Source organism: Jaculus jaculus, chromosome X (assembly GCF_020740685.1).
Source record: "Jaculus jaculus isolate mJacJac1 chromosome X, mJacJac1.mat.Y.cur, whole genome shotgun sequence".
NCBI lineage: Eukaryota > Metazoa > Chordata > Mammalia > Rodentia > Dipodidae > Jaculus > Jaculus jaculus.
In genome coordinates this window covers 133428547-133452514 of record NC_059125.1, presented here as the reverse complement: position 1 = coordinate 133452514, position 23968 = coordinate 133428547, and the positions used below count along the sequence as shown (strand labels likewise).

Genomic DNA, 23968 nt, shown 5'->3' with positions numbered 1-23968 from the left:
GTGTTCATTTTTACAGGTCAACTCTTATCTACAGTATACAGAGAAGGTGTGCTCTAAGATCCAGATTAACACCTATGACTACAAGATAGGGCTTAGAAGGATCAAAACCTCCAGCTATAAAATGGCACATCTTTTACTCCTTTTTTTAGGTGTTGGGGGTGGGAACCAAGGCCTCATACACACTAAGTAAATGCCCTTCCACCTATTAGAATAGGAGTTATTAACAAGCTTATCTGTACTTCCACCCAGCCTCACAATTAGACACTGGTATTTATTCCTTAAATTGTAGCCATTATAATGACAATAGAATTGCACACTCCAGGAATCCCCACTAGGACACTGAATACTCCAGAAGTTAGGATCCTGGGAGCTTTCTGCCACCTCCCCCTCTTTTAAGACTATTGATGACAAAGGCTATGCTAAGGAACATCAAAAAAACAACCTTAGAGAAGAGAAGTAATTTGAACTCCCTTTTGTTTCTTAGGGCTTGTAGTAGTATGCTGTGCTGAGTAGGAGGATTACTTTTATCTTTATCCTACTTTTCCTGGAGACCGCTGTTTCTGAGAATTCTAGGGCAATGTGGCTATGTAAATCTAATAAGGAAGATGGTATATAATTTTAACATTGAAAGCCTGAAATGAATAGTGCCACAGCTGGGCACGTGTTATAAATGGAATTATGAATCATCACAGTGAGATTGGTTCACACATATATTCAGTTGTGCTTAGCCTAGGAAAAAAAAAAATCTAACCCAACCAGTTGGATCAGCAACTGTATCCAAAAATCTAAGCAACCAAACTGGCTTTCAGTACAGCCAAGAATAGGATGCTTTCATATTTTGCCCCAGGCCCAAGGGTTATCAAGCCATCAATTCTGAACTGTAAGATAACCTTTCATGCATAAATGAGACCTCTATGATAGTGTTCATTTCAAATGAACTTTGAAAGGAAAGATCCTCCTTTTGAAATAGTTTCCAGGGCCTGAACATCAGAGACTATCTTCAGAAAGAATTTTACAGACCAACACTGCTAATGGAAACACAGCCCAAGCTATATATGCAACTTTATATTTTCATGCAACCACATTACAAAAGTAAAAGCCAGGCATGGTGGCTTGTGTTTGAAGTCCCAAGTTCTAGGGGGTGGGGGACAGCCAGTTGCAGAAAGATCCTTGAGCCCTTAAGTACCAGGCCAGTCTGAGCAACATGACAAGTATTCCCAGCTCAAAAAAAGTCAAAATTTAAAAGAAACTGGCAAAATTAAAAATAATGTAATTTATTTCAGGGCTGGAGAGATGGCTTAGCAGTTAAGGTGCTTGCCTGCAAAACTTAAGGACCCAGGTTTGATTCCCCAATACCCACGTAAGCCAGTTGTAAAAGGTGGTGCAAGTGTCTGGAGTTTGTTTCCAGTAGCTAGAGAGGTCCTGGCACACCCATTCTCTCTTTCTTTCTCTCAAATAAATAAAAGTAAATCAAAATTTTTTTAAAATAACATAATTTATTTCATACAATATATCCAAAAATTTCTCTGTTTCATTGTTCAGTATACTCACATGTCATCTACCTTTCAAGTGCTTAGTAACTAACTACCGCTGGCTCACAGATGCTGCACTAAATCGTAGAACAATATCTGAAAAACTATGCCAATCTCCACTACAATCTTAATCCCTCCCTGTCTCTACTGAAGCCCTTTTGGTATCCTCATCAGACGTTACAAGTACCCAGCCACAGGGAGTTGGAAGAACAATGAGGGTCATTAAAAAAAATCAAGTTGAGCCGGGCGTGTTGGTGCACACTTTTAATCCCAGCACTAAGAAGGCAGAAGTAGGAGGACTGTCATGAGTTCGAGGCCACCCTGAGACTCCATCGTGAATTCCAGGTCAGCCGGGGCTAGAGTGAGACCCTACCTCGAAAAAAAACAAAACAAAACAAAAAAACTTCAAGTTAGAAACACAAACCTATTTACCAGTAGAAACAATAACAAACACAATAATAGTGCTATGGATGAGTGACCTTTATGGGTTTAAAAGGCTTTCCTGGGGAGGAAGGTCTGGGAAGTCAATTATTATTCCCAACCTTGTATCCAGGAGATAATGTATTCCAAGCTCCTAACACCCATCCATCCATAGGGTTGAAATGAGTCTCTTTTACAATGTTGGTCAAAGGAACAGGAGGCTATGTCACAAAGCATCTCATTTACAGACCTAAATTAAACAAGCTAAGTTCCTTTATTCATACCCCACCCCCACCCCATACAGAGAGGCCTTTAATAGGCCCTTCCCTAGAAAGCACGTTTCTCAAGATGTGGACCAGTGGCCTTGTTTGGTCACTTGGTAAAACTAAAGCCTGTGCTCTAAGTGGTTCACATTCTCTTCTAGAAGCAAAGGCAAACTGTCAAAGAAAACACTTGCACTCTTCTCACTTGCACCTGGCTCTTTGCCCCACCTACCCCAACCCTAGTGCCAAGACCAAACACTTTCAAGTAGCCAGCACTAATTCAAGAGCAGGCAACTTCAACTGAATCCTCTGTGTTGCTCCCACTGTTCATCCTACCCACTTCAAGGAATACTGGATGATAATAAGCAAACAAGGATGGATATGAAACCTTGCCCTATCCCTCTTCAAATTCACCTGATAGCACTTCATCTCCGAAGAAATGTACAACCTGTTACTTGGTGGTTTGCTAATCTGAACTAGTTACAATCCTGCCTAGATTAAGTGAAATCTCAGAGTCCTGGGCATCCTCTCTCCCTTAGGCCCAATTCTTTGGTACAGTCCACTGTTTTATTACTCTGGTTTTCCCTTAAATTTGGTGCTTCTTGGTGTCCCCTTGGGTCTCTATAACAAAACCTGCTTTACATAGGGTGCTCAATAAACTTATGGTAAATGAATACCTTGACTGTAGTAGCAATCCTTGGGAAACACCACTTGGATCATATCACCACAATGTTGATAAAATTTGGACTAGTGCTTCCCTGCAAGGGGACAGAGGGATTGTTGGAAGAAGCAAGAGGCAGTTTCTGGACTTGGACAGTGATTATACAAATGTATAAGTATGAAAATTCTGAGCTGGAGAGATGGCTTAGCGGTTAAGCGCTTGCCTGTGAAGCCTAAGGACCCCTGTTCAAGGCTCGATTTCCCAGGACCCACGTTAGCCAGATGCACAAGGGAGCGCACGCGTCTGGAGTTCGTTTGCAGTGGCTGGAGGCCCTGGCGTGCCCATTCTCTTTCTGTCACTTTCAAATAAACAAAAAAAAATATGAAAATTCATCAAGTCATTAGGATTTATGTATTTTACTTTATATAATGTATACTATGGGGCTGGAGAGATGGTGTGGTGGTTTGGTTCAGGTGTCCCCCATAAACTTAGGTACGCTGAATGCTAGGCTCCCAGCTGATGGAAATTTGGGAATTAACATCTCCTGGAGGGAGTGTATTGCGGGCTTATGGGTGTTATAGCCAGTTTCCCCTTGCCAGTGTTTGGCACACTCTCCTGTTTTTGTTGTCCACCTTTTGTGGGCCAGGGGGTAATGTCCACCCTCTGCTCATGTCGGCATTTTCCCTGCCATCAGGGAGCTTCCCCCTTGAGCCTGTAAGACAAAATAAACCTCTTCCGCCCCCCACAAGCTGCTCTTGGTTGGGTGATTTCTATGGGCAATGTGAACCTGACTGCAACAGTAAAGTGGTACCTAGGAGTGGGATTGCTGCTAGACACCTGACTGTGTGGCTTTGACCTTTGAGAGCTGATTCCCAAGAAGAATGTGGAAGGATTTGAAACCTTGGCCTAAGAAATGACTTGCAGTGCTGTAAGTACAGCTTGATGGACTATTCTGGCCAGAGTTGAAAGGCCTGAATGCAGTAAGAACTATGGACTGTGAGGTTTGCCTTATGATGGTAAGAAAGAGCTTTGCCTGGACTGAGCTAGCAGTTTGTGTGAGAAGTTTGCTCTTATGCCCGTGTCCTGAGAAGTTGTGCAGGCTTGCTCTGCATAGAAATCAACTGGTGTGAGCAGAGGGATATGGCACAGAAAGAAAAATCTCTGGGTGAACTCCTGCCCATTCAGCTGCAATTGAGAGATTACAGCTTTTGAGATTGGGCCAGCTGACCTGCACTGGAGCAACAAAAGAATGTAGACTCTTTTGAAGGGTCCTGGATGCTCAAGGAGTGTCCTGTTCTTCGAAGTCTGCTTTATTCCCCCCTGGATTAACAAATTGGCACCCTACCTGGTATTGTGGAATATAAGAAATGCTGGAAAGAGGGTCATTGAGTTTGCAACATGTTCTTGTGTTTTGGAAATGGCCATGGGCAGTGTGAAGCACGTTTGCTAGATGCCTGCACGGAGACCCCATGGGGCCATGAGGATGAACCATGGATTGCAGTGGTGACCCAGGAGATGCCAGGACCATGAGATGGCTGCCGAGGAGCTGCAGGCCCCAGTGAAGTTTTCTAGGACTGTGAGTAGCCTAGATGGAGGGACAGAATTGGAATGCCAGTGACTTGTTGCGGGTTAGAATTATCAGACTTGGAGATTTGTCACTGGCTAGAGTTGTTGGACTTGAAGCTACAGAGTTTGATGCTTGCCCTGGTTGTTTTAAATCTTGTATTGGATGAATGTTTCTTTGCTATGCCCAATGCCATCTTCTGCAGTGTGAATGTTTATTCTGTGCTATTTATGGGTTTAGGGGAATTTTTTTGGTATTATGGCTATGGGGACGTATGGACATCATTAGGATTAATAAAAACTATGGGGGCTTTTAAAGATGGACTAAATCCATTGCATTTCACATCGTGTATAGTTATAGTTTATGGGGGCCAGAGGCGGAATGTGGTGGTTTGACTCAGGGGTCCCCCATAAACTTAGGTGTTCTAAATGCTAGGTTCCCAGCTGATGGAAATTTGGGAATTAACGTCTCCTAGAGGGAGTGTATTGTTGGGGGCGGGCTTATGGGTGTTATAGCCAGTTTCCCCATGCCAGTGTTTGGCACACTCTCCTGTCCCTGTTGTCCACCTGATGTTGGTGAGGGGGTGATGTGCACCCTCTGCTCATATCGTCGTTTTCCCTGCCATCATGGAGCTTCCCCTTTGATCCTGTAAGCCAAAATAAACCTCTTTTTTTCCCCACAAGCTGCTCTTGGTTGGGTGATTTCTATGGGCAATGTGAACCTGACTGCAACAGATGAATTAGCAGTTAAGTTGCTTGCCTGTCAAAACTAAGGGCCCAGGTTTGATTCCCCAGAACCCACGTAAGCCAGCTGCACATGGTGGCATATGATGTATGCCATGCCAACAAGTCCATCCCAGGTGTACAGAACAACATATATAACAACAGAAGCAATAGGAAATGGCTTTGGAGAGAGTTTAATTTCTCCTTGTGACTGGAAACTGGGCCCATGTGAAGAAAAGTGAAAAGACACTGTGAAAGTTGAAACAGGTCCAGATCAAGGACACTGGATTCTAGGCCAAGGTGTTTGGGCCTTATTCTAAAATCCTTAATGATTTTCTCTTTGATTTTATTTTTCTGGGACAGGGGCTCATTGATTGGATGTAGACAAGACTGCCTGGAATTCACTATTTCAAACACACAGCAATCCTCCTCAGCCTCCCAAACAGTGGGACGACAAACATGTGCCACCATGCTGGACTTGATTTTGCTTCTGAAAGAAAATATCAGTATCAAGCCAGGATAGAATTATAAGTCAATCACCAGGCCTGGCTCCTAAAGGATTTTCATAAGGGAATAAAGACTTCATTTTACTTAAAGCCTATTAGCAATGAAAGGGAAGAGTGCACAGAGGCAAAACTGGCTACCAACCGAGTGGCAGTTACAACAGTGACCCTGGTGAGAAATGATGAAGGTTGACATGTGGAGCAAAATTGAACAGATGCCAGAGAGGCTATGTTGACAAAACAGGTTGGCTCAATTTCACCAAGTCTACCCTTGGTATTTTCTGGTTGGTCCCTAGCCTAAGGAATATACCTACACCTTTGCAGAGAAATGCAATCTTGTATAGTTAACCCTAGTTATTTTTTTCAAAATAACTATTGCCATAAGCTTTAACTTGTCAGGAAAGATTTCGAAAAAGAAAACAAATTCATGAAAAAAGAAATATAACACAATCCACTACAAAAGTGCTTCTGAGTTTTTGTGAGTGGGTTGTTTTGTTTTGTTTTGTTTTTGAAACAGGGTCTCATTAAGCCCTTATTGGCCTTAAACTCACATACATTACTTAAGGTTGACCTTGAACTTCTGATCATCCTGCCCCTTGCCACCTGCGTGCTAGGACCTGAGGCATAAACCACCACTCATCATGCCCATTTTATGTAGTGCTGTGGGTTGAATCCAAGGTTTCATGTATGCTGGGCAGGGGCTCTCACAACTGAGCAATGGTCCTGAGCATTAGGAGTTAAAAGCATCTTGCATAGCCTAAGATTGTTTTTATAGGCCATGTTGTTCCTATTTCACCTCAAAGCAGTTCTACAGATCTTAACTACAATGGAGGACTCCCCTAAATATTACTCCTTTTATGCCTTAGTTAAGACCGGTTAATTTCTGTAATATTTATCACTTTTTTTCTTAATTTTTTTTTTTTTTTTTTTTTTTTTGCGGTAGGGTCTCACTCTCGCCCAGGCTGACCTGGCACTCATTTTGTAGTTCTAGGCTGACCTCAAACTCATGTTGATGGATCCTTCTACCTCTGTCTTCTAAGTGCTGGGATTAAAGACATGTCCCACCATGCTCAGCTATATCACATTTTAAAATCTCAAGTTTGCCTCTTCAATTTGTAAGCAGAAATTCTACCCTTTTCTAGTTCATATTGAGAAAGGCAGGCCAACACCAGTAAGTAAAACTAGCTATACAACGTAAATGTGGAAAAGAAGAATGAAGGACATTTCACTTTTTCAAAGGTATGTTTTAAAATTACTAGTTTAAGATATTTGTTTGAAACATAATATCTTCCTGTTTATATATATATAAAACCCTCTGACCAGTTTACATATGGTTCAGCTATTTGTAGAAAAGTGACTATTTTGCTAAAAATAATTTCCAGAGACCAGGCATGGTAGAGTATGCCTTTAACCCCAGCACTGGGGAGGCAGAGGTAGGAGGATCGAGACCACCCTGAGACTCCATAGTGAATTCTAGGTCATCCTGAGCCAGAGGGAGACCCTACCTCGAAAATCCCAAAAAAATTAATAAAAGGAAATTTATTATTCATAACAAATAAGACATATAAGACAGAAGTTCAGCCAAAACTATTATGCAAAAAAATCTTCACGTAATTTAAAAAAATATTTTATTTATTTGAGAGAGAAAGAAAGAAGGAGAAGAGAGAGAGAATGGGCATGCCAAGGCCTCCAGCCACTGCAAAGGAACTCCAGAATCATGCGCTATCTTGTGCATCTTGTGGGTCCGTTGACTTTGCAAGCAAGCGCCTTAACCACTAAGCCATCTCTCTTGTCCTTCACATAAGTTTTTAAAACCAGATACTGCATTCATCTTATAAGGGCACACTGGATATTATAAAACATGAAGCAAGGTTGTATCCTGTGTAGAGTAAAGGTTCATTGTATGTGTAACATACGTGTGTAACATGCATGAAACTTGTTTATAAAGTAACCATTAAGATAGATAACACACAATGCTTGCATTTTATATTCTTTTTATGTGGTCCTTAAATCAAACCTAAGTCCATCCACACAGAGCTAACATCAAGTAACAGCTATTACTCATTTCAGAAGAATACCCAGCTATGTATGTGCTAAGAGGTATGCAGTAAGTTACTAAGTCTTTAGTGAAATAATATATTTACATAGTCAACAGTCAACAGTATACATTAGTGAAAAAATCCAGTCACATCAAGATTTATGGTCAGAGATTGCAAGTGGATATACTGGGAATTATATGCCTGATTAAAAAAAAATTCTCCCAATCAAATGCACACCTCATGCCTGTTACAATTCAAATAGAAGCGAATTTGCTAGGAAAATAAAATTCATGCTGAAGCATTTAGAGTTGGGTCTAACCAAGTCGGGAAAAGGTAAATGCTATGTTTCTCAAACTTCTGAGAAATTGAAAAATAAACTCCCATAATTTTGCAGACGTCTTCTACCAAGCCTTCCATCAAGTATTTAGTATTTTGCTAAAAAGACCTCAAGTCTCTAAAGAAGAAGGAAGTTTTAGGTAGAACTAAGATGCCTGCTAACAATCAAAGAAAAACCTATTTGAAAATATGTTTGACAGAAAACAGACATGTATGGCCTCTAGCTATTAGGAAGTGAAAGACTATACCAAATTTTAAGAAAATTATTGTTAGATACTCTAAAATTTCTGAATTTCTAAAAGGCTAGAACATTAAAAACAAGAGAACATATAGTCACCACTTCTCATCAAGTGGCGTGGGACAAGAAGAAAAAGACTCAGAAAAGGGAAAATGTTGCCCAAATATAGCCTATCATCATTAATAATGTCAGTAAAAACAGCAAAAATAACCAGAACATCAGAACCTTTTTCTAGCATATGTAATTATCACTGGAGTAAAATGAGTTACCTGAAAAAAAACCGGAAAGGTTTATAAAGTCTAAGATGAAGATATTAAGTGATTAGTAATTAAACATGATTCAAAGCCTCTTCCCATATTTGAACTACATAGGAAGGAAGTCTAAGTAGACAGAATGCTTTTTACTTTAGGGGGAAAATTTACTATACAAGATGGCAAGATAAAGATAGCTAATGTGGGCTGGATAGATGTCTTAGCAGTTAAGCGCTTGCCTGTGAACCCTAAGGACCCTGGTTAGAGGCTCAATTCCCCAGGACCCACATTGGCCAGAAGCACAAGGGGACACACACATCTGGAGTTCGTTTGCAGTGGGTGGAAGCCTGGCACACCCATTCTCATTCTCTCTCTCTCTCTCTCTCTCTCTCTCTCTCTCTCTCTCTCTCTGCCTCTTTCTCTGACTGTTGCTCTCAAATAAATGAATAAAATAAAAGCCAGTCTGTTGGGCTTGCCTTAAAAAAAAGATAGCTAATGTGAAGTCTCTACTAAAAATAATTTATTTTTTCTTCTGTTCTATAGAAAAACCAGGATTTTCAAAGAAAATATGGCAAAGTCATATAGTCACTGAGCATAAAAAGTATGTAGCAACCCAGTATAATTCGTGAAATAAAATTAGTGGAGTGGCTGGGGGTATATGGTTCAGTGGCAGAACATCTGCTTAGCAAGCAGAAGGGCCTGGTTTGTGTCCACAGCACTGCAAAAATAATAATACACAAAAGAGTAATGAGATTATAATATTACCTTTAAAGATGTAGAAACCATGTATAAAACTAGAAGTCCTAGCTTTTGAGAAATGGCTAAATAAGTCCTTGTAAAGAAAAAGACAGGTATACTGTTTTTTAGTTTATCCCCCTTCTCAAATGAAGGAGTATGCCTTCAAATAACCACACTACAAATTGTGGGTTCTTATGGGTATCAGAAGTAACCGAAGGGCGTAGACGTTCAGACTCTGGATATTATCGTATTTAGCTGTGCCAGGAACCCAGGGCCTTACACTGAGCCTGGGGGTCTGGCCAGGAACTCTCCACCCTCCCATACCCCAGTTCTGGGATTACAGGGAAAGGGGGTCAGTAGATCCTGCACAAACGTTTATTCTATGCACAAAAACTGATGCACTTTATGAAATTGGCATTTCCCCAAAGCATATGGTATTTTGAAGGGTGTCTACTTGCTGTGTTTTTCTAAGTAGAAAAATGAAAGAAAAAAAAAAAAGCACTGAAAAGAAAGTAGTGACAACAGAACTGTGTTCAGGGGAACCTGCAAATCAAACTGTTAACCAAAGTTCTGAATTACCACGTTAAAGCCTCCCTTTACTTTGCTCATGTCAGAAAGAACATTCTTTGGCCAACTTAGGGAAGTAGCTTCATTAAAACATCTCACTAGGCCAGGCCAAGGTTTAAAACAAACCCATACAACTCCAGAGTATGACAGAGGTAAATTGGGGAAGGGGGAGGGAATCTAGGGAAAGTCCTCAAGGATAAAGGTAATAGTCCTTTAACATTTCAATATGTAAGCACGATTCATATGCAGGTTATTTAACAGTTTGAGTTCCTTTTATCTCGGCACTGCAGGCAAACCAGTTCTTTATCTCCTCGCCATGGGAACACAAATAACTCCCCCACAGAGACTAAGTCCTTCCTACTTTTCCCCAGTGGCGCACACACTGAGAATCCAATCCTCGAATTTGACTAGTACATCTGCTCAAAGCCAAGAGTCTTCCCCTTGTCAAATCCCTACGCAGCCAGGTCAAACAGTTTCGGGTGCAGATGACAGCTAGGGCAGGTCCCTAAAAATGTTCTACCTCTTTTAAGCCAGGTCCCTGAAAAAGGTTGTGCCTAGGCATTCCCTCCTCGTCTTCCCTCCCACACACACCATGGTTGCTTGGCTGGCATCTGCGATGAAACAGTAACAGGCGCCAAGATAATTGACAGCCGGGCTCAACCTAACCGAGTTCAGAGCAGAAACTAGTGTCTTGGGGTGCAAGAGTTAGGAGCTGCGGCGCGGGCAGATTTCCGATGGGCGGGGACGAGCTGGAGGGCACCGGGTGCAAAGCAGTGGTGTGGCCTTTGGAGGCCCGCGGCAGGCGCAGCCACGCTCTCAGCAGGAAGGGGAGGGGAGCAGGAGGAAGATGGGGAGAAGGCGAGGGAGGAGGGGGGAGCCCCAGAAGGGGCGGGACTAAGCGCAGGAGGAGGAACCAGAGGAGGAGCCGGGGCTCCGGGGAAGCCGGCGCGCCCAGCCCTGAGCACCTCTGACTCCGCCCGCTGGCCCGCCCGCCTGCGGGGCTGCAGCCTCCCTCCGGGACTCGGGCCCTCCTCCTTCCTTCCCCTCCCTCCTTTCCATCTCAGCAGCGCCCTCAGACTCCCTCTAGCTGGCTCATACAAAAGCAAAATGTCCGCCATCTTCCGAACGGCTGCGTTCGTCGCGCCACGAGCTCGGCGCTCCTGCGGCAGCTTCCCCGGGGCTTCTCCTTTCCCCGACCCTTCTCCCCGACCCTCGGCGCCGCAGCTCCTCGGGAGCCGCCGGCCGCCCCGCACCGCTGGCCCGCAGCGCCCTCCATCCCCTCCCGCCCCGCCGCACGGACGGCACTGCAGCGCCGCAGGCCGAGACGAGCGGGCCCGCAAGCCCTGCCGACCTGGTCCCGCTTCCCGCTCGCCATGGCCCCGATGACCCGCTTACCTTAATGCAGTACGGGGGTTCGTCGTAGGTGACCAGCATGTACCTGTCTCCGCGGCTGGCCGGGTCCCGGGCGCGCAGCTGCGGGGCGAGGGATGACGGAGGGGTCGCATAGGAAACGAGAGGGAAGCGATACAAACGTTACAGAAGCACCTAAGCCCACCCCTCCAAACCCTCAGGAGCAATCCCCATCTCTCCTCTCCCTTCTTATTACCTTCAAGAATAACTCCACAGCGCCTTTGGCAATGTCCAGATAGGAGGTGCCCAGGTCAGTGCGCTGGTTCATGGAGGCGGACGTATCTATAAGGAACAGCAGGATGGGCATCTTCCCCCACACCTCTGGTTCTGCTCCCCACGCTCCTGGCCCTCTTGCCCTCACTGCCACGTACGGCTGCCCAAATCCTGAACTCTCGCAGAGCCAGGGAACTGGGAGCAAGAAGAAGAGGGGGAGCCCGGATGGGGCAGATGGGACCGTATTTGGCCTCTTTCTGCAATTCCAACTCCTTTCCCTCCAAGGGAACTTGAAAGTGTGTGTGTAGCTCTGAGGGCCGTCCCAGTTTCCCCCTTCTCCTGCCACCACTACAGCCGCCGCGGCCGCTGCCAGTGCTACAGCCTGAGCATCCGTCCGCGATCAATAGAGCGCTCGCCCCAGACTGAGAGCCCTCTCTGTTCACTGACACACAACTTCTGTCGGCTCACCTACCATCAGGCACCATGTGACCAGAACCCACGCCATTGGCTGCCAATTATGTATAATTTGCATATTCATTAGATGACAGGGTGAGGGGAGGGACTTGAGCCAAGCTTGGGAAGTTTGAACCCCAGCAGGGGGGTTAAGAGGAAAAGTAAAGGAACCTTTTCGGCTCTGATTCTCCTTTAAAGGACTTGGAAGCTGTTAGGATAATTCGTTTGGTGGTTTGGATAGATCGTCTCTCCGCTCTTCAAAGATGTTGATTGGAAAGAAAGAGCGAATTGAGCAACAATTGTACACAAGTACAGAAGCAGATGCTTGGACAGGCTGCACAGAAAACGTTTTTTTGCGGACTGCAATCGATCAGTCCTGCCAGGGCTAAAACCAAAATATTTCGGTAGCAGCGAACTTCTTTCCTGGCTAGACTTGCTCACATTCCTTTAGATTAGTTCCTCCTCTTGATCAGTATTTGTGCGTCCTTTTCTGCCTTGTATTCTACGTATATCTACTTGGAAGGGAAACTAAAGCTGAAACAGTTTAACCTTGTCTGGCTATTTCTAAGCACAATCTCATTGAGCTCTGAAGCATCAGCCAGCCTGTGCTAATTCCTCACTGTTGTCTGTGCAGCCTTTATGCGTGGGAACTACGTCAACATAGATTCTGCTTCAACTCACATTTATTGAATATCCATGAGGTGCCAGGCACCCGTGGGAGGCTCATTCAAGCTCTGAAATAAATAAACTGTGGATGGCACTGGTACTCAATTTTCAGTGAAGGAAACTGCAGTTCTCCCAGGTCCCGGTAACAATGAGGGAAGTTGTTAGGTCTGACTCCATGTTATGGCTCAATAAATGGTTGACTACTTTATGTGGTTGCATACTATGCGACACAATCTTTTGAGACAAGACTATTTCTGCTTTTCTGGGTTTTTTTGTTTTGTTTTGTTTTGTTTTGTTTTAGGTAGTTTCACTCTAGCCCAGGCTGATCTGGAATTCACCATGTAGTCTCAAGGTGGCCTCAAACTCACAGCAAATATCATACCTCTTGGTCGCCCAAGAACTAAGATTAAAGGTGTGCACCACCACACCCAACATGACAAGACTATTTCTTTTTTTTAATTGATTTATTTGCATGTGGAGGGACATAGCAGGGTCTGGGGGCTTTGTGTGGATGACTGAGGAATTGAACCCAAGTCATCAGGCTTTGCAAACAAGCACATTGTGGTAGTTTGAAGGGATGCCCTCCAAGAGATTCAGGAGTTTTAATCAAGTTTGTTACTTGATGTCATTGTGGGTGGATCCTAGGGTCCAGCCCTAAGGTGTGTTTGGGGGAGGATCTGATTTCCAGGCAAAGTTATGCCCTGCCTGGGTTCTGAGAGTGTGCTTGCTTGTGGTGCTGGTGGTGGGTTTTCTCTTTTCGCCATTATGAAACTTCACCTGGATCAGTGAGTTTCAAATAAATGCCGTTCCTCCCATAACTTGTGTGTGGTTTGGAGTTAATCCCAGCAATGTGAAGATGACTGTGACACACCTATTTTTAATTTTTTTTTTATTAACAACTTCCATGATTGTAAACAATATCCCAAGGTAATGCCCTCCCTCCCCCACTTTCCCCCTTGAAATCCCATTCTCCCTCATATCCCCTCCACTTCCCAATCAGTCTCTCTATTTTGATGTCATGATCTTTTCCTCCTATTATGATGGTCTTATGTAGGTGGTGTCAGGCACTGTGAGGTCATGGATATACAGACCTTTTTGTATCTGGGGAGAGCACGTTGTAAGGAATCCTACATTTCCTTTGGCTCTTACATTCTTTGCCCCACCTCTTCCGCAACAGACCATGAGCCTTGAAAGATGTGATAAAGATATTTCAGTGCTGAGCACTCCTCTGTCATTTCTCAGCACCATGGTGCCTTCTGAGTCATCCCAAGGCCACTGCCATCTGAAAAGAGAAGGTTCTCTACCAAAAGTGGGTGTAGCATTAATATATGGGTATGAACATTAAGTGCATATGGGGCAGTTTGATGAGCATAGTATATACATTTAGCCAGACAGCAGCAGATGTTACACCCCTAGGGCTCATGACTACCCCTGTTGTAGGTTTTCAGTATCAGGGATGTATTCCCTCCCATGGAACGGGCCTCCAGTCCAATTAGAGGACAGTTGGTTTCCATCATGACAGATGTGCCACTATATGTTGGCTCATTTGGCCTGGCTGGCCAAATATAAGGCTTGCAGTGTCCACTGTTGAATTCACTGGTGATTTCTCTCCCATTGAACTGTATGCAGAATGGGTTCTTCCAGCTTTCTGTCAGCTGGTCTACATGGAGGAGGTTATCAGCTCAGTTCCAGCAGGATTTCTCAGCGGCCTTGCAGCCCAAGTATGTGGAGTCTTCAGCAATAGTGTCTTACCATCAATTCCTGTGTGACACATCTTTTTTTTTTCTTTTTTCTTTTTTTGTGACACACCTTTTTTGTATTTTATTTTATTTTAGAGCGAGAGAATGGGCGAGCCATGCAAATGAACTCCAGACACATGTGCCACATTGTGCATCTGGCTTATCTGGGTCCTGGGGAACCAAGCCCGGGTCCTTTGGCTTTGCAGACGTACACCTTAACTGCTAAGCCATCTCTCCAGCCTGACTGTGATACACCTTTAACCACTGACCCATCTTTCCAGCATTGATACAAGACTATTTCTGAGCTAGTACTATATAGCTCAAGTAGTAGAGTGCTTGCCTAGTATGTATGAGGCCCTGGATTTGATTCCCCAGCACTACAACATAGAAATAATAACAGTAATGATACAAAATATCACTACAAATATGTTAAGCCCAGCTTAAAATTTCAAGATTCAATGAGAGTGCAATTTGGTTTTTGTGGGTTTTTTCTTTTACTATTTTTCAAAGTAGAGTTCCACTCTAGCCCAGACTGACTTGGAACTCACTCTGTAATCCCAGGCTGGCCTCAAATTTACTGCAATCCTCCTATCCCTGCCCCCTGAGTGCTGGGACTAAAGGTGTGTTCCACCACTCCTGACAGAGTGCACAATTTTAATGAGATGAGGTGAAGTGAGGAAAGATCACACACACACAGAGAGAGACAGAGAGAGAGAGAGATAATAGATAGATTGATTTTTTTTGGGGGGGGGGGGTTAAAAGCAGAGACTAGCTGTAGCCCAGCTGACCTGAAATTCACCCTGTATTCCCAGGCTGGCCTAAAATTCACAGTGATCCTCTTACCTCTGCCTCCTGAGTGCTGTGATTAAAGGCGTGTACCATGCCTGGAAAGTTGTTTTTTTTTTTTTTTTTAACAATCTGCATAGATATCCAATATGTCTTCTATGTGTTAGACATATATATTAAATATACAATAAATCATATTTTCTGAGAAATAAGATTTCTAAAGAGGTCATATGATAGCCTATGAAGCAAGGACAAACAAATGACGCAAATAAAAAATACTGTCCAGCTGGGCATGGTGGCACACGCCTTTAATCCCAACACTCGGGAGGCAGAGCTAGGAGGATCACCACCCTGAGAATACAGAGTGAATTCCAGATCAGCCTGGGCTACAGTGAGACCCTACCTCACAAAACCAAACAACAAAAACAAACAAAAAACAAAACCAAAACAAAAACACTGTCCAATGATCTATCAGTTCAGAAGGCTTTATGGCAAGAAATGAAATGGGAAAGGAGGAAATCTAAGCTGGAAGGAATGGTGTGAACAAAAATTCAACCAGAAATAGTACTATGCATGATGCATTTCAGATCAGTATAGTGGAATGCTATGGAAATAAGGATGAAAAAGACAGATAAGCTCCTATTTTTGATCTGATTTTAATATTAACAGAGGACAATATCTACATGGGCTAGGATGCATGTGGGTTAGCTTTCAATTGCTGAGTAATAAATTATCACAAAAGCAATTTAAGCCAAAATACATATTTATTATCTCATGTTCTTGATTTAGCTGGATTCTCTGTTCAGTCTCATAAGATTGTCATCAAGGAATTGGCCAGTGTGTTTTTATCTGGCCACTCAACCAGGAAAGAATCAGCTCACAAGCTCATGAAAGCTCTTGGCAGAACTCATTTCTTTATATGGTTATATGTATACAAGCTGGAGGTCACTCACAGGTCTGCCTGCTGTTATAGTTTTGTACCACATGAGCCCTCTCCATCATGTGTTCACAACATAGTCACTATTTCTGGGCCAGCAGGGAAATCTCTCCCTCTAATCTGCTGACATGGAGCATTATAGAATGTAACATAATCACCACAGTGACATTCATTACATTTGCAGTACTCTATTGACTAGAAGCAAGTCACAGGTCCTAATTACACTTAATGAAAAGAGCTCATATAGGACAGATGCAAACCTGAAAATTCTGCCTAACATTTGGCAGGGAAGGCACATTACCTGGAACAAATTTTGCCTAGCTTTTGTTTAAAGTCAGTTTTGTTTTATTTACTTTATTTTATGTTTTTGTTTTTTTCAAGGTAGGGTCTTGCTCTAGCCTGGGCTGACTTGGAATTAACTATGTAGTCTCAGGGTGGCCTTGAACTCACAGTGATCATCCTACCTCTGTCCCTTGATTGCTGGGATTAAAGGCGTGCACCACCATGCCCAGCTAAGGTCAGTTTTTAATAATAATGGCCATAATGATGATGATAAGACACTTTCAGAAGCTGGGCATGGTAGCACATGCCTTTAATCCCAGTACTCAGGAGACAGGTAGGATGATCACTGTGAGTTCAAGGCCACCCTGAGACCACATAGTAAAAATAGTGAAATCCAAGTCAGGCTGGGCTAGAGCAAGGCACTATCTCAAAAATCTGAAACAAACAAACAAACAAAAACCGCCATTTCCAACCTTCCAAATAAATTCATTGACTTTATTTACTTTCCTTTGTTTGAATAGTATAAGCCTTTATTCTTAGCACAACAGAGGCTGAGGTAGCAGGATCACTGTGAGTTCAAGGCAGCCTGAGCTAGAGTGAGGCCATGCCTCAAAAAAGAAACAAATCACCTTTATATTTTCATCCCAGATTTGCTTCAAAAGATATTTTAAAATTACATATAAAAAATTCAGAAAAGTCTCTCCAAGGGGAATACTGTAAGGGCAGTTTTCAAAAGTAACTTCGCAGTATTAGTGAAGAGGAGATACCTTCAGTCACACAATTCTCCAGTTGTCGACATACAGACAGGCTGCTCAGCGCAGGCCTCTGAGGAAAAGACTGTTTCCCCAGACAGGCAAATGCTTTTCCCTTTTTTTCATTTTCTTTCCAAAGAAGGTATATTATTTATTCTCTTTGGCATAATCTCAAATGTAACTGAAATGATATGAATCTAGAATCTGATAAATATTCCTGTCCCATTATAAAATACAAAACTAAAAATATACAAAAAAATAACAACTTGGAGTAACTCTTATATTTATTTTTATTTATGTATTTGATGGAGAAAGAGGGAGAGAGAGAATGGGTGTGCCACGGCTTCCAGTCATTGCAAACAAACTCCAGATGCATGCACCCCGTTGTGCATCTGACTTACGTGGGTCCTGGGGAATCAAACCTGGGTCCTTTGGTTTTGCAGGCAACCACCTTAACTACTAAACCATCCCTCCAGCCTATTTTTTTAAAGTTTTATTTTATTGACAACTTCGATCATTTTAAACAATAAACCATGATAATACCATCCCCTTCCCCACTTTCCCCTTCACAAATCCATCCTCTATCATATCCCCTCACCCTCTCAATTGGTCTCTCATGACCTCCCCCACCATAGGCTTTGAATTACATCTTAAAATCCGATTAACCCTTCCCCTACCTGTCCTTTACTCAGTCTGACCTCACTCAGGCCATTTCACCCCAGTAATCAGTTCTACTTACACACACACACGCATTACCATCACCTTAAATTCTCCCTTCTCTTTCCTCTTTTATAGCCCCTTTCTAGCTTACTGGCCTTTTCTGCCAATTTTTACTCCAACTCGCATACAAGTCTAAACATTTGTAGCTAGGATCCACTGTGAGAGAGAGCATGTGATGTGTGGCTTTCTGGGCCTGGGTTACCTCACTTAGTATAATCCTTTCCAGACCCATCCATTTCCCTGTAAATTTTATAATTTCATTTTTTCTTTATTGTTGAAAAGAACTCAATTGGATAAATGTACATCTTCATTATCTATTCATCAGTTGAGAGACATCTAGACTGGTTCCATTTTCTAGCTATTGTGAATTGAGTGGCAATAAACATGGATGAACAAGTATCTCTAAGGTAATGAGATGAGTCCTTAGGATATATGCCCAGGGGTGCTATAGCTGGGTCATATGGTAGATCTGTTTTTAGCTGCCTCAGGAACCTCCACACTGATGTCCATAATGGCTGTACTAGACTACATTCCCACCAACAGTGAAGGGTTCCCCTTTTTCCGCATCCTTACCAGCATTTATTGTAATTTGTTTTCTTGACAATAGCCATACTGAAAGGAGTGAGATGGAATCTAAAAGTAGTTTTAATTTGCATTTCCCTGATGGCTAAGTATGTAGAACATTTTTTAGATGTTTATATGCTATCTGTATTTTTTCTTTTGAGCACTATTTAGATCCATAGCCCAGTTTTAATTGGTTTGTTTGATTTCTTATTATTTAGTTTTCTGAGGTCTTTGTATATCCTGGATATTAATTCTCTGTCAGATATATAGCTGGCAAAGATTTTCTCCTATTCTGTAGGTTGTCTCTTTATTCATAGTGTCCTTTGCTGCACAAAAGCTCTGTAATTTCACGAGGTCCCTGTGGTTGTTTAGTGGTTTTATTTCCTGAGTAACAGTCGTTGTATTCAGAAAGTCATTGCCTATGCCAATATGTTGAAGGGTTTCCCTGACTTTTTCCTCTAGCAGTTTCAGAATTTCAGGTCTTATATTAAGGTCTTTGATCCATTTGGACTTGATTCTTGTGCATGGAAAGAGAGAAGGATTTGTTTTCATCCTTCTACATATAGATATCCAGTTTTCCCAGCAACATTTGCTACAGAAGCTGTCTTTTCTCCAAAGAATATTTTTGGAATTTTTGTCAAAAGTCAGATGACTGCAGCTGCCTGATGTACATCTATGTTTTTGTTGTTGTTGTTTGTTCTGTTTTGTTTAGGTAGAATCTCACTCTAGCTCAGGCTGGCCTGAAGTCACTGTGTAATCCCAGTCTCACCTGAGCTCACAGTGATCCTCCTACCTCTTCTTCCCAGGTTCTGGGATTAAAGATATGTGCGCCATGTTGGGTTTACAATTTAGAATATTTATGTACTTAACTCAGTTTAAACAAAACCTGCAATTGGCTTCTTCAGCCTCAACTTCTTATTATGGTAGATTGCGCATGCCTCTGTGTCACACATGTTTCTTTGAAACTTAACAACACTAAAACCCAAGAGCTTTTTCTGCATTTTCCTCTGCTATAGAATAGCTGATTCCCTGTGCTGTAGGTTATTTGTATATTGGATGTACTTGACCCTCCTACTAGAATGTAAGTTCTTTGAGAACACTCCATACCTATACCCAATGCCTAGTGAAAGTACTTGCTCAATAAATGGTTGTAAAAAGAAATGACGAAATACACTATAGTTTTCATTCTTTCATTGTCTTCCCATAGCTTGGGTATTATTCTGCATCTCTTTTCCTAGGGCTACTCCTCCCTCTATTGTTGTCCCTGTCTGCTATCTCCAACTTGAGCAGGGGGCCAGGCCCAGCTTCCCATCCCTGTGGGCCCAGAGCCAAGCCTTTGGCTTTAGGCCCTAGTAAGCCTTCTCTGACCAAATCCTTGACTGACACCCTTTCCCAAGCCCTAGGAGCTTCCTTTACATTTTATAAAGTGGTTCTTTTGTGGGCCACTGCTCACTTGTCTCCTTCAGTCAAATTTTCTCAACTGCTCTCAAATTACAAGCTTCTCATACCCAGGTTTCTGGCCAGTAAATGGATTTTTTTTTTCATTGCAGCTTTCTGACATACACTAAGCATCCTGTCTTCTTCCCAGACTTCGCATGTTTTCTGAACTTGTGAGCTCCTGAAAATAGTTTCCTCTTTCCAAAAACACCTCATTATATTCCTCGTGCCTCTGCTTTTCTGATTCACTAGTAGGCTCTAAGTTGTTGTCCTTTTTTTCCCACCTCATCATGCATTAACATTCCAGAGCTTTCTATCTCATGTCTGAAACCACCAGATACCTTAGGAAAGAATTCCTAACAAATACTGCTTTTCTGGTCTTGTTCCCTTCATGCAAATGTTATCAAACTTTGCTCCACATTTGCATTTTATTTACTTGACCACAGTATGGTCTGCTGCCATGTAGAGGATCCTTTGTTTTGGTGAAAGCTGCTCTTATTTCTCAGTTTCCAATGATTTGTTCCATGTTGTCTTTAAATGGGGCCTAATCACCATACCTTCACAGCAAAACCTTACTTCGCTCCCTCACAAATCCTGCCTGTCTTGGCACAAATGAAGTGAAATCTTCCTGTCTGCTTTCTCCATACTCTCTCCCCTCCTCAAGCCTATGCAATCTGATTTCTGTCTCTAGCACTCCACGGAAACTGCTTAGATGTGCCCTGTTCCTGACCAAGACTGATGATCGATTCTACATTTTTCTTTAGTTATGGAATAACTATTAGTCTTGTGCTTATTTGAGCTACCCCTCCCACCTTGCCTTTCATTACCCTCCATCTCTCTCTCTCCCTCTGTGTGTGTGTGTGTGTGTGTGTGTGTGTGTGTGTGTGTGTGTGTACACACTAGAGACAAAACCTAGAGCTTTGTACATGCTAGGCAAGTGCTCTACCATTGAACTATATCCCCAGCCCATCACTTACCATGTCACCTGGAGTCTTTCTACCTCATGGACCATGTTTTCACTGTCACTGACTTATAAACTTTATTTCTGTCTCACTCTGTGAGTACACTTTTTCCTCCTACTGCCCCACAAAGGACTGTGTTCTTTCCACAGTCATTACTCATTTAATTGTTCTTCATTTGTTTCATTCAAATCTTTCTTGGGTGAGTCTTCTATATATGAGGCAATGAGGATATTTTGGAGAACAAGGGAAACAGTACATTGTAGTGTTTAAGAGCATGAACTTTTGGGTTAAAATTCCAGCTTTGCCATTAGACAAAATGTAGCTTTGGGAAAGTTATTGGACTTTTCACTGTCCCAGTTTCAGTATGTATATAATGCTACTAAAAATAGCCTCTCATAGGATTTTTAAAAATTATTTATTTGTTAGAGAGAGAGATTAAAAGAGAAAGAAAGAAAGAAGGAAGGAAAGAAAGAAAGAAAGAAAGAAAGAGAGAAAGAACTGGCACACCTGGGCCTCTAGCCACTGTACATGAACTCTAGATGCATGCACCACTTTGTGCATGTGGCTTATGTGGGTATTGGGGAATCGAATCTGGGTCCTTAGGCTTGTCTCAAAATAAATACAAAATATTCTGACGAATCAAGAATTTGCATACCATAAAGGAGGCAGTGGGTTCAGTCACCAGTAATGCAGGGGGAAAAATGGTTGAAAAAAAAATGTAGTAGATACAGCCTCTGCCCTAATAAAGATTATATTCCAGCAGGGAAGTCAGCAAAAGACCAGAAGCATGTTATATTAAGTGCTATGAGAGAAGACGTACAGAATGTCCTAGAAACACTGAGCAGGATCCTATATTCTAGAGGGACTAAAAGGGAGAAGGACCTGATTTTGAAGCTGTCACTGGAAGGAAAGTAGGCATTATCTTGCTGAAGGAAGGCTACTCAGGAGTCAGGACTGAGTTGGGTAGGGGTTAGGGGAGAGAGTGTTTCGGGTAAGAAATAGTGAGATGCAAAAGGGGCCCGACTGAGACTAAGGACAACTGGCGAAACAAGCAAGGGTGCTGTTTTCCTGATGAACCGGATACCAGCACAAAGGGGAAGGAGACCAACACAGAGAAAAATCAACTCCTACCAAACCAAAGAGCCAGAGCCTCAGAGGCCCCCAACACCTCAGCACTGAAGCAGACCAAAAATGAACCCAACATGGCTCAGGGAAATTTTGCGGAAGAGGGGGTGGAAATAATGTCAGAGTCACATGTTGGGTCATGATATGCAGAGACATTTATTGTACCAATAACTGTGGACTAACACCACAATGCACTACCCATTTACATCAACAAGGAGGGGCCATTGGGAGGGGCTAGGTCATGGATGAGCCTAAACAAGGGTACCAAACTGCCTGTATTTGCTGAAAAGAAAACTAATAAATTTTTAAAAAAGAAATAGTGTGATGGATGAGATTATAAGAGAGACTGAAAGAGACTCCTCAGAAAAAAAAATGAATGAGAGTATCAAAGTTCTATATGGGTATAATATAGGAGAGCCAGAGCCAGGGAAGTAGAATAGGGATAGAAGTGGTTAGAAATAAGCTTGTAGCTGGGTTTGGTGGCACACACCTTTAATTCCATCACTTGGGAGGCAGAGGTAGGAGGATCTCCATGAGTTCGAGGCCACCCTGAGACTACATAGTGAATTCCAAGTTCGCGTGGACTGGAGCAGGCCCCTACCTCAAAAATCTAACAATAAAAAAGAAAGAAATGGCTGGAGAGATGGCTTAGCAGTTAAGGAGCTTGCCTGAGAAGCCTAAGGATCCAGGTTCAATTCCCCAGAACCCACATAAGCCAGATACACATGGTGGTGCATGCATCTTGAGTTCATTTGCAGTGGCTAGAGGCCCTGGTGTGCCCCATTCTCTCCCTCTCTTCCTCTCTTTCTCTATAATAATAAATAAAAATAAAATATTTTTTTTTAAAAAAAGGCTGCAGAGATGGCTTAGCGGTTAAAGCACATGCCTTTGAAGACTAAGGACCCCGGTTTGATTCTCTAGGTCCCACGTAAGCCAGATGCACATGGTGGCACAAGCATCTGGAGTTCATTTGCAGTGGCTAGAGGTCCTAGCATGTCCATTCTTTCTCTCTCTCTCTATCTCTAATAAATGAATAAATAAAAATAAAATCTACAAAAATGAAATAAAAGAAAGAAAGAAAGAAGCTTGGAGAGGTGAGCAGAAGCCAGTTGAGCGAAGCGTAGCTGACCCTGTATGGTGTTGATTGTTACCCTGGGGGCAAGGAGGAACCACCGAAGCATTGTCAAAAGATCATGTTTTGCTTATGTCATTCTGTCGGCAGCATGAAAAACTGGTTTCATGAGGATAAAAATGAAATCCCAAAGACAAAGAGCAGTCTTTTTCTGTAATCAAGGTGCACTTAATTTGTGACTAGGGAGGAGAAAACAGTGTGTAGGTGCCATGTTCACTCAGGCAGGAGATGGTCATGTCCTAGCCATAGACTGAACACGTAGTGTGAGGAAAAATGAGGAATGAAGACCCACCGGTCTTCAGGAAGTGAGGTGGGAAATAAGGCAGAAGTGCCTAAGAGGGGGATTATTCAACAAATATGTATTAAGCATCAACTATATGACAGATATTGTTCTAGGAGCTAGATATACATCAGCAAATAAAAAAGGTCAAAATCTCTACCTTCTGGGTCAGACAATACAATGACAATTAGAGATCTAGTATCTACAAGGGTGATAAAATTATGGGAACAATTAAGTGAGGTCAGTGTGCATTCAAGGGGACAGATGAGTTTGGGACATCTGTCAGCCATCTAAGTAGAAATCAAGTATGAAACAAGCTAGAATAGTAAAGTATGAAAATAAGCTTCATGGGCTGAGAATCTAACTGAATTGGTAGAGTGCTTACATCACATGCACAAAGCCCTGGTTTTGATCTGTAGCACCACATACAACAAAGGCATGGTACATGATGCCAGCCTGAGATACATGAATCATGAAAAGTATAAAAAAGCTTCAGATAGGAACTGGAGAGATGGCTCAGTGGTTAAGGTGCTTGCCTGTAAAGCCTAATGACCTGGGTTTGATTTCCCAGTACCTAGTAAAGCCAGATGCACAAAGTGGTGCATGCCTCTGAAGTTCATTTGTAGTGGCTACAGGCATCAGCACATCCATTCTCTCTCGTCCTCTCTTCTCTTCT

General features: G+C 42.6%; 1 protein-coding gene across 3 annotated transcripts in view; it reads right to left on the bottom strand.

The window, feature by feature from the left end:
• The window catches only part of LOC101602386 (integrator complex subunit 6-like), a 65258-nt gene extending 53339 nt beyond the window's left edge, over positions 1–11919 (bottom strand). For all 3 annotated transcript variants that reach the window (XM_045140540.1, XM_004653991.2, XR_006634609.1), the window contains exons 1-2: positions 11441–11919; positions 11230–11307 (exon numbers count right to left, since the gene is read on the bottom strand). In XM_045140540.1, coding sequence (XP_044996475.1) covers positions 11230–11307; positions 11441–11551 — 189 coding nt within the window. In that variant the 5' untranslated portion in view covers positions 11552–11919. The remainder of the gene's footprint in view (positions 1–11229; positions 11308–11440) is intronic.
• Between the last annotated feature and the right edge of the window lie 12049 nt (positions 11920–23968).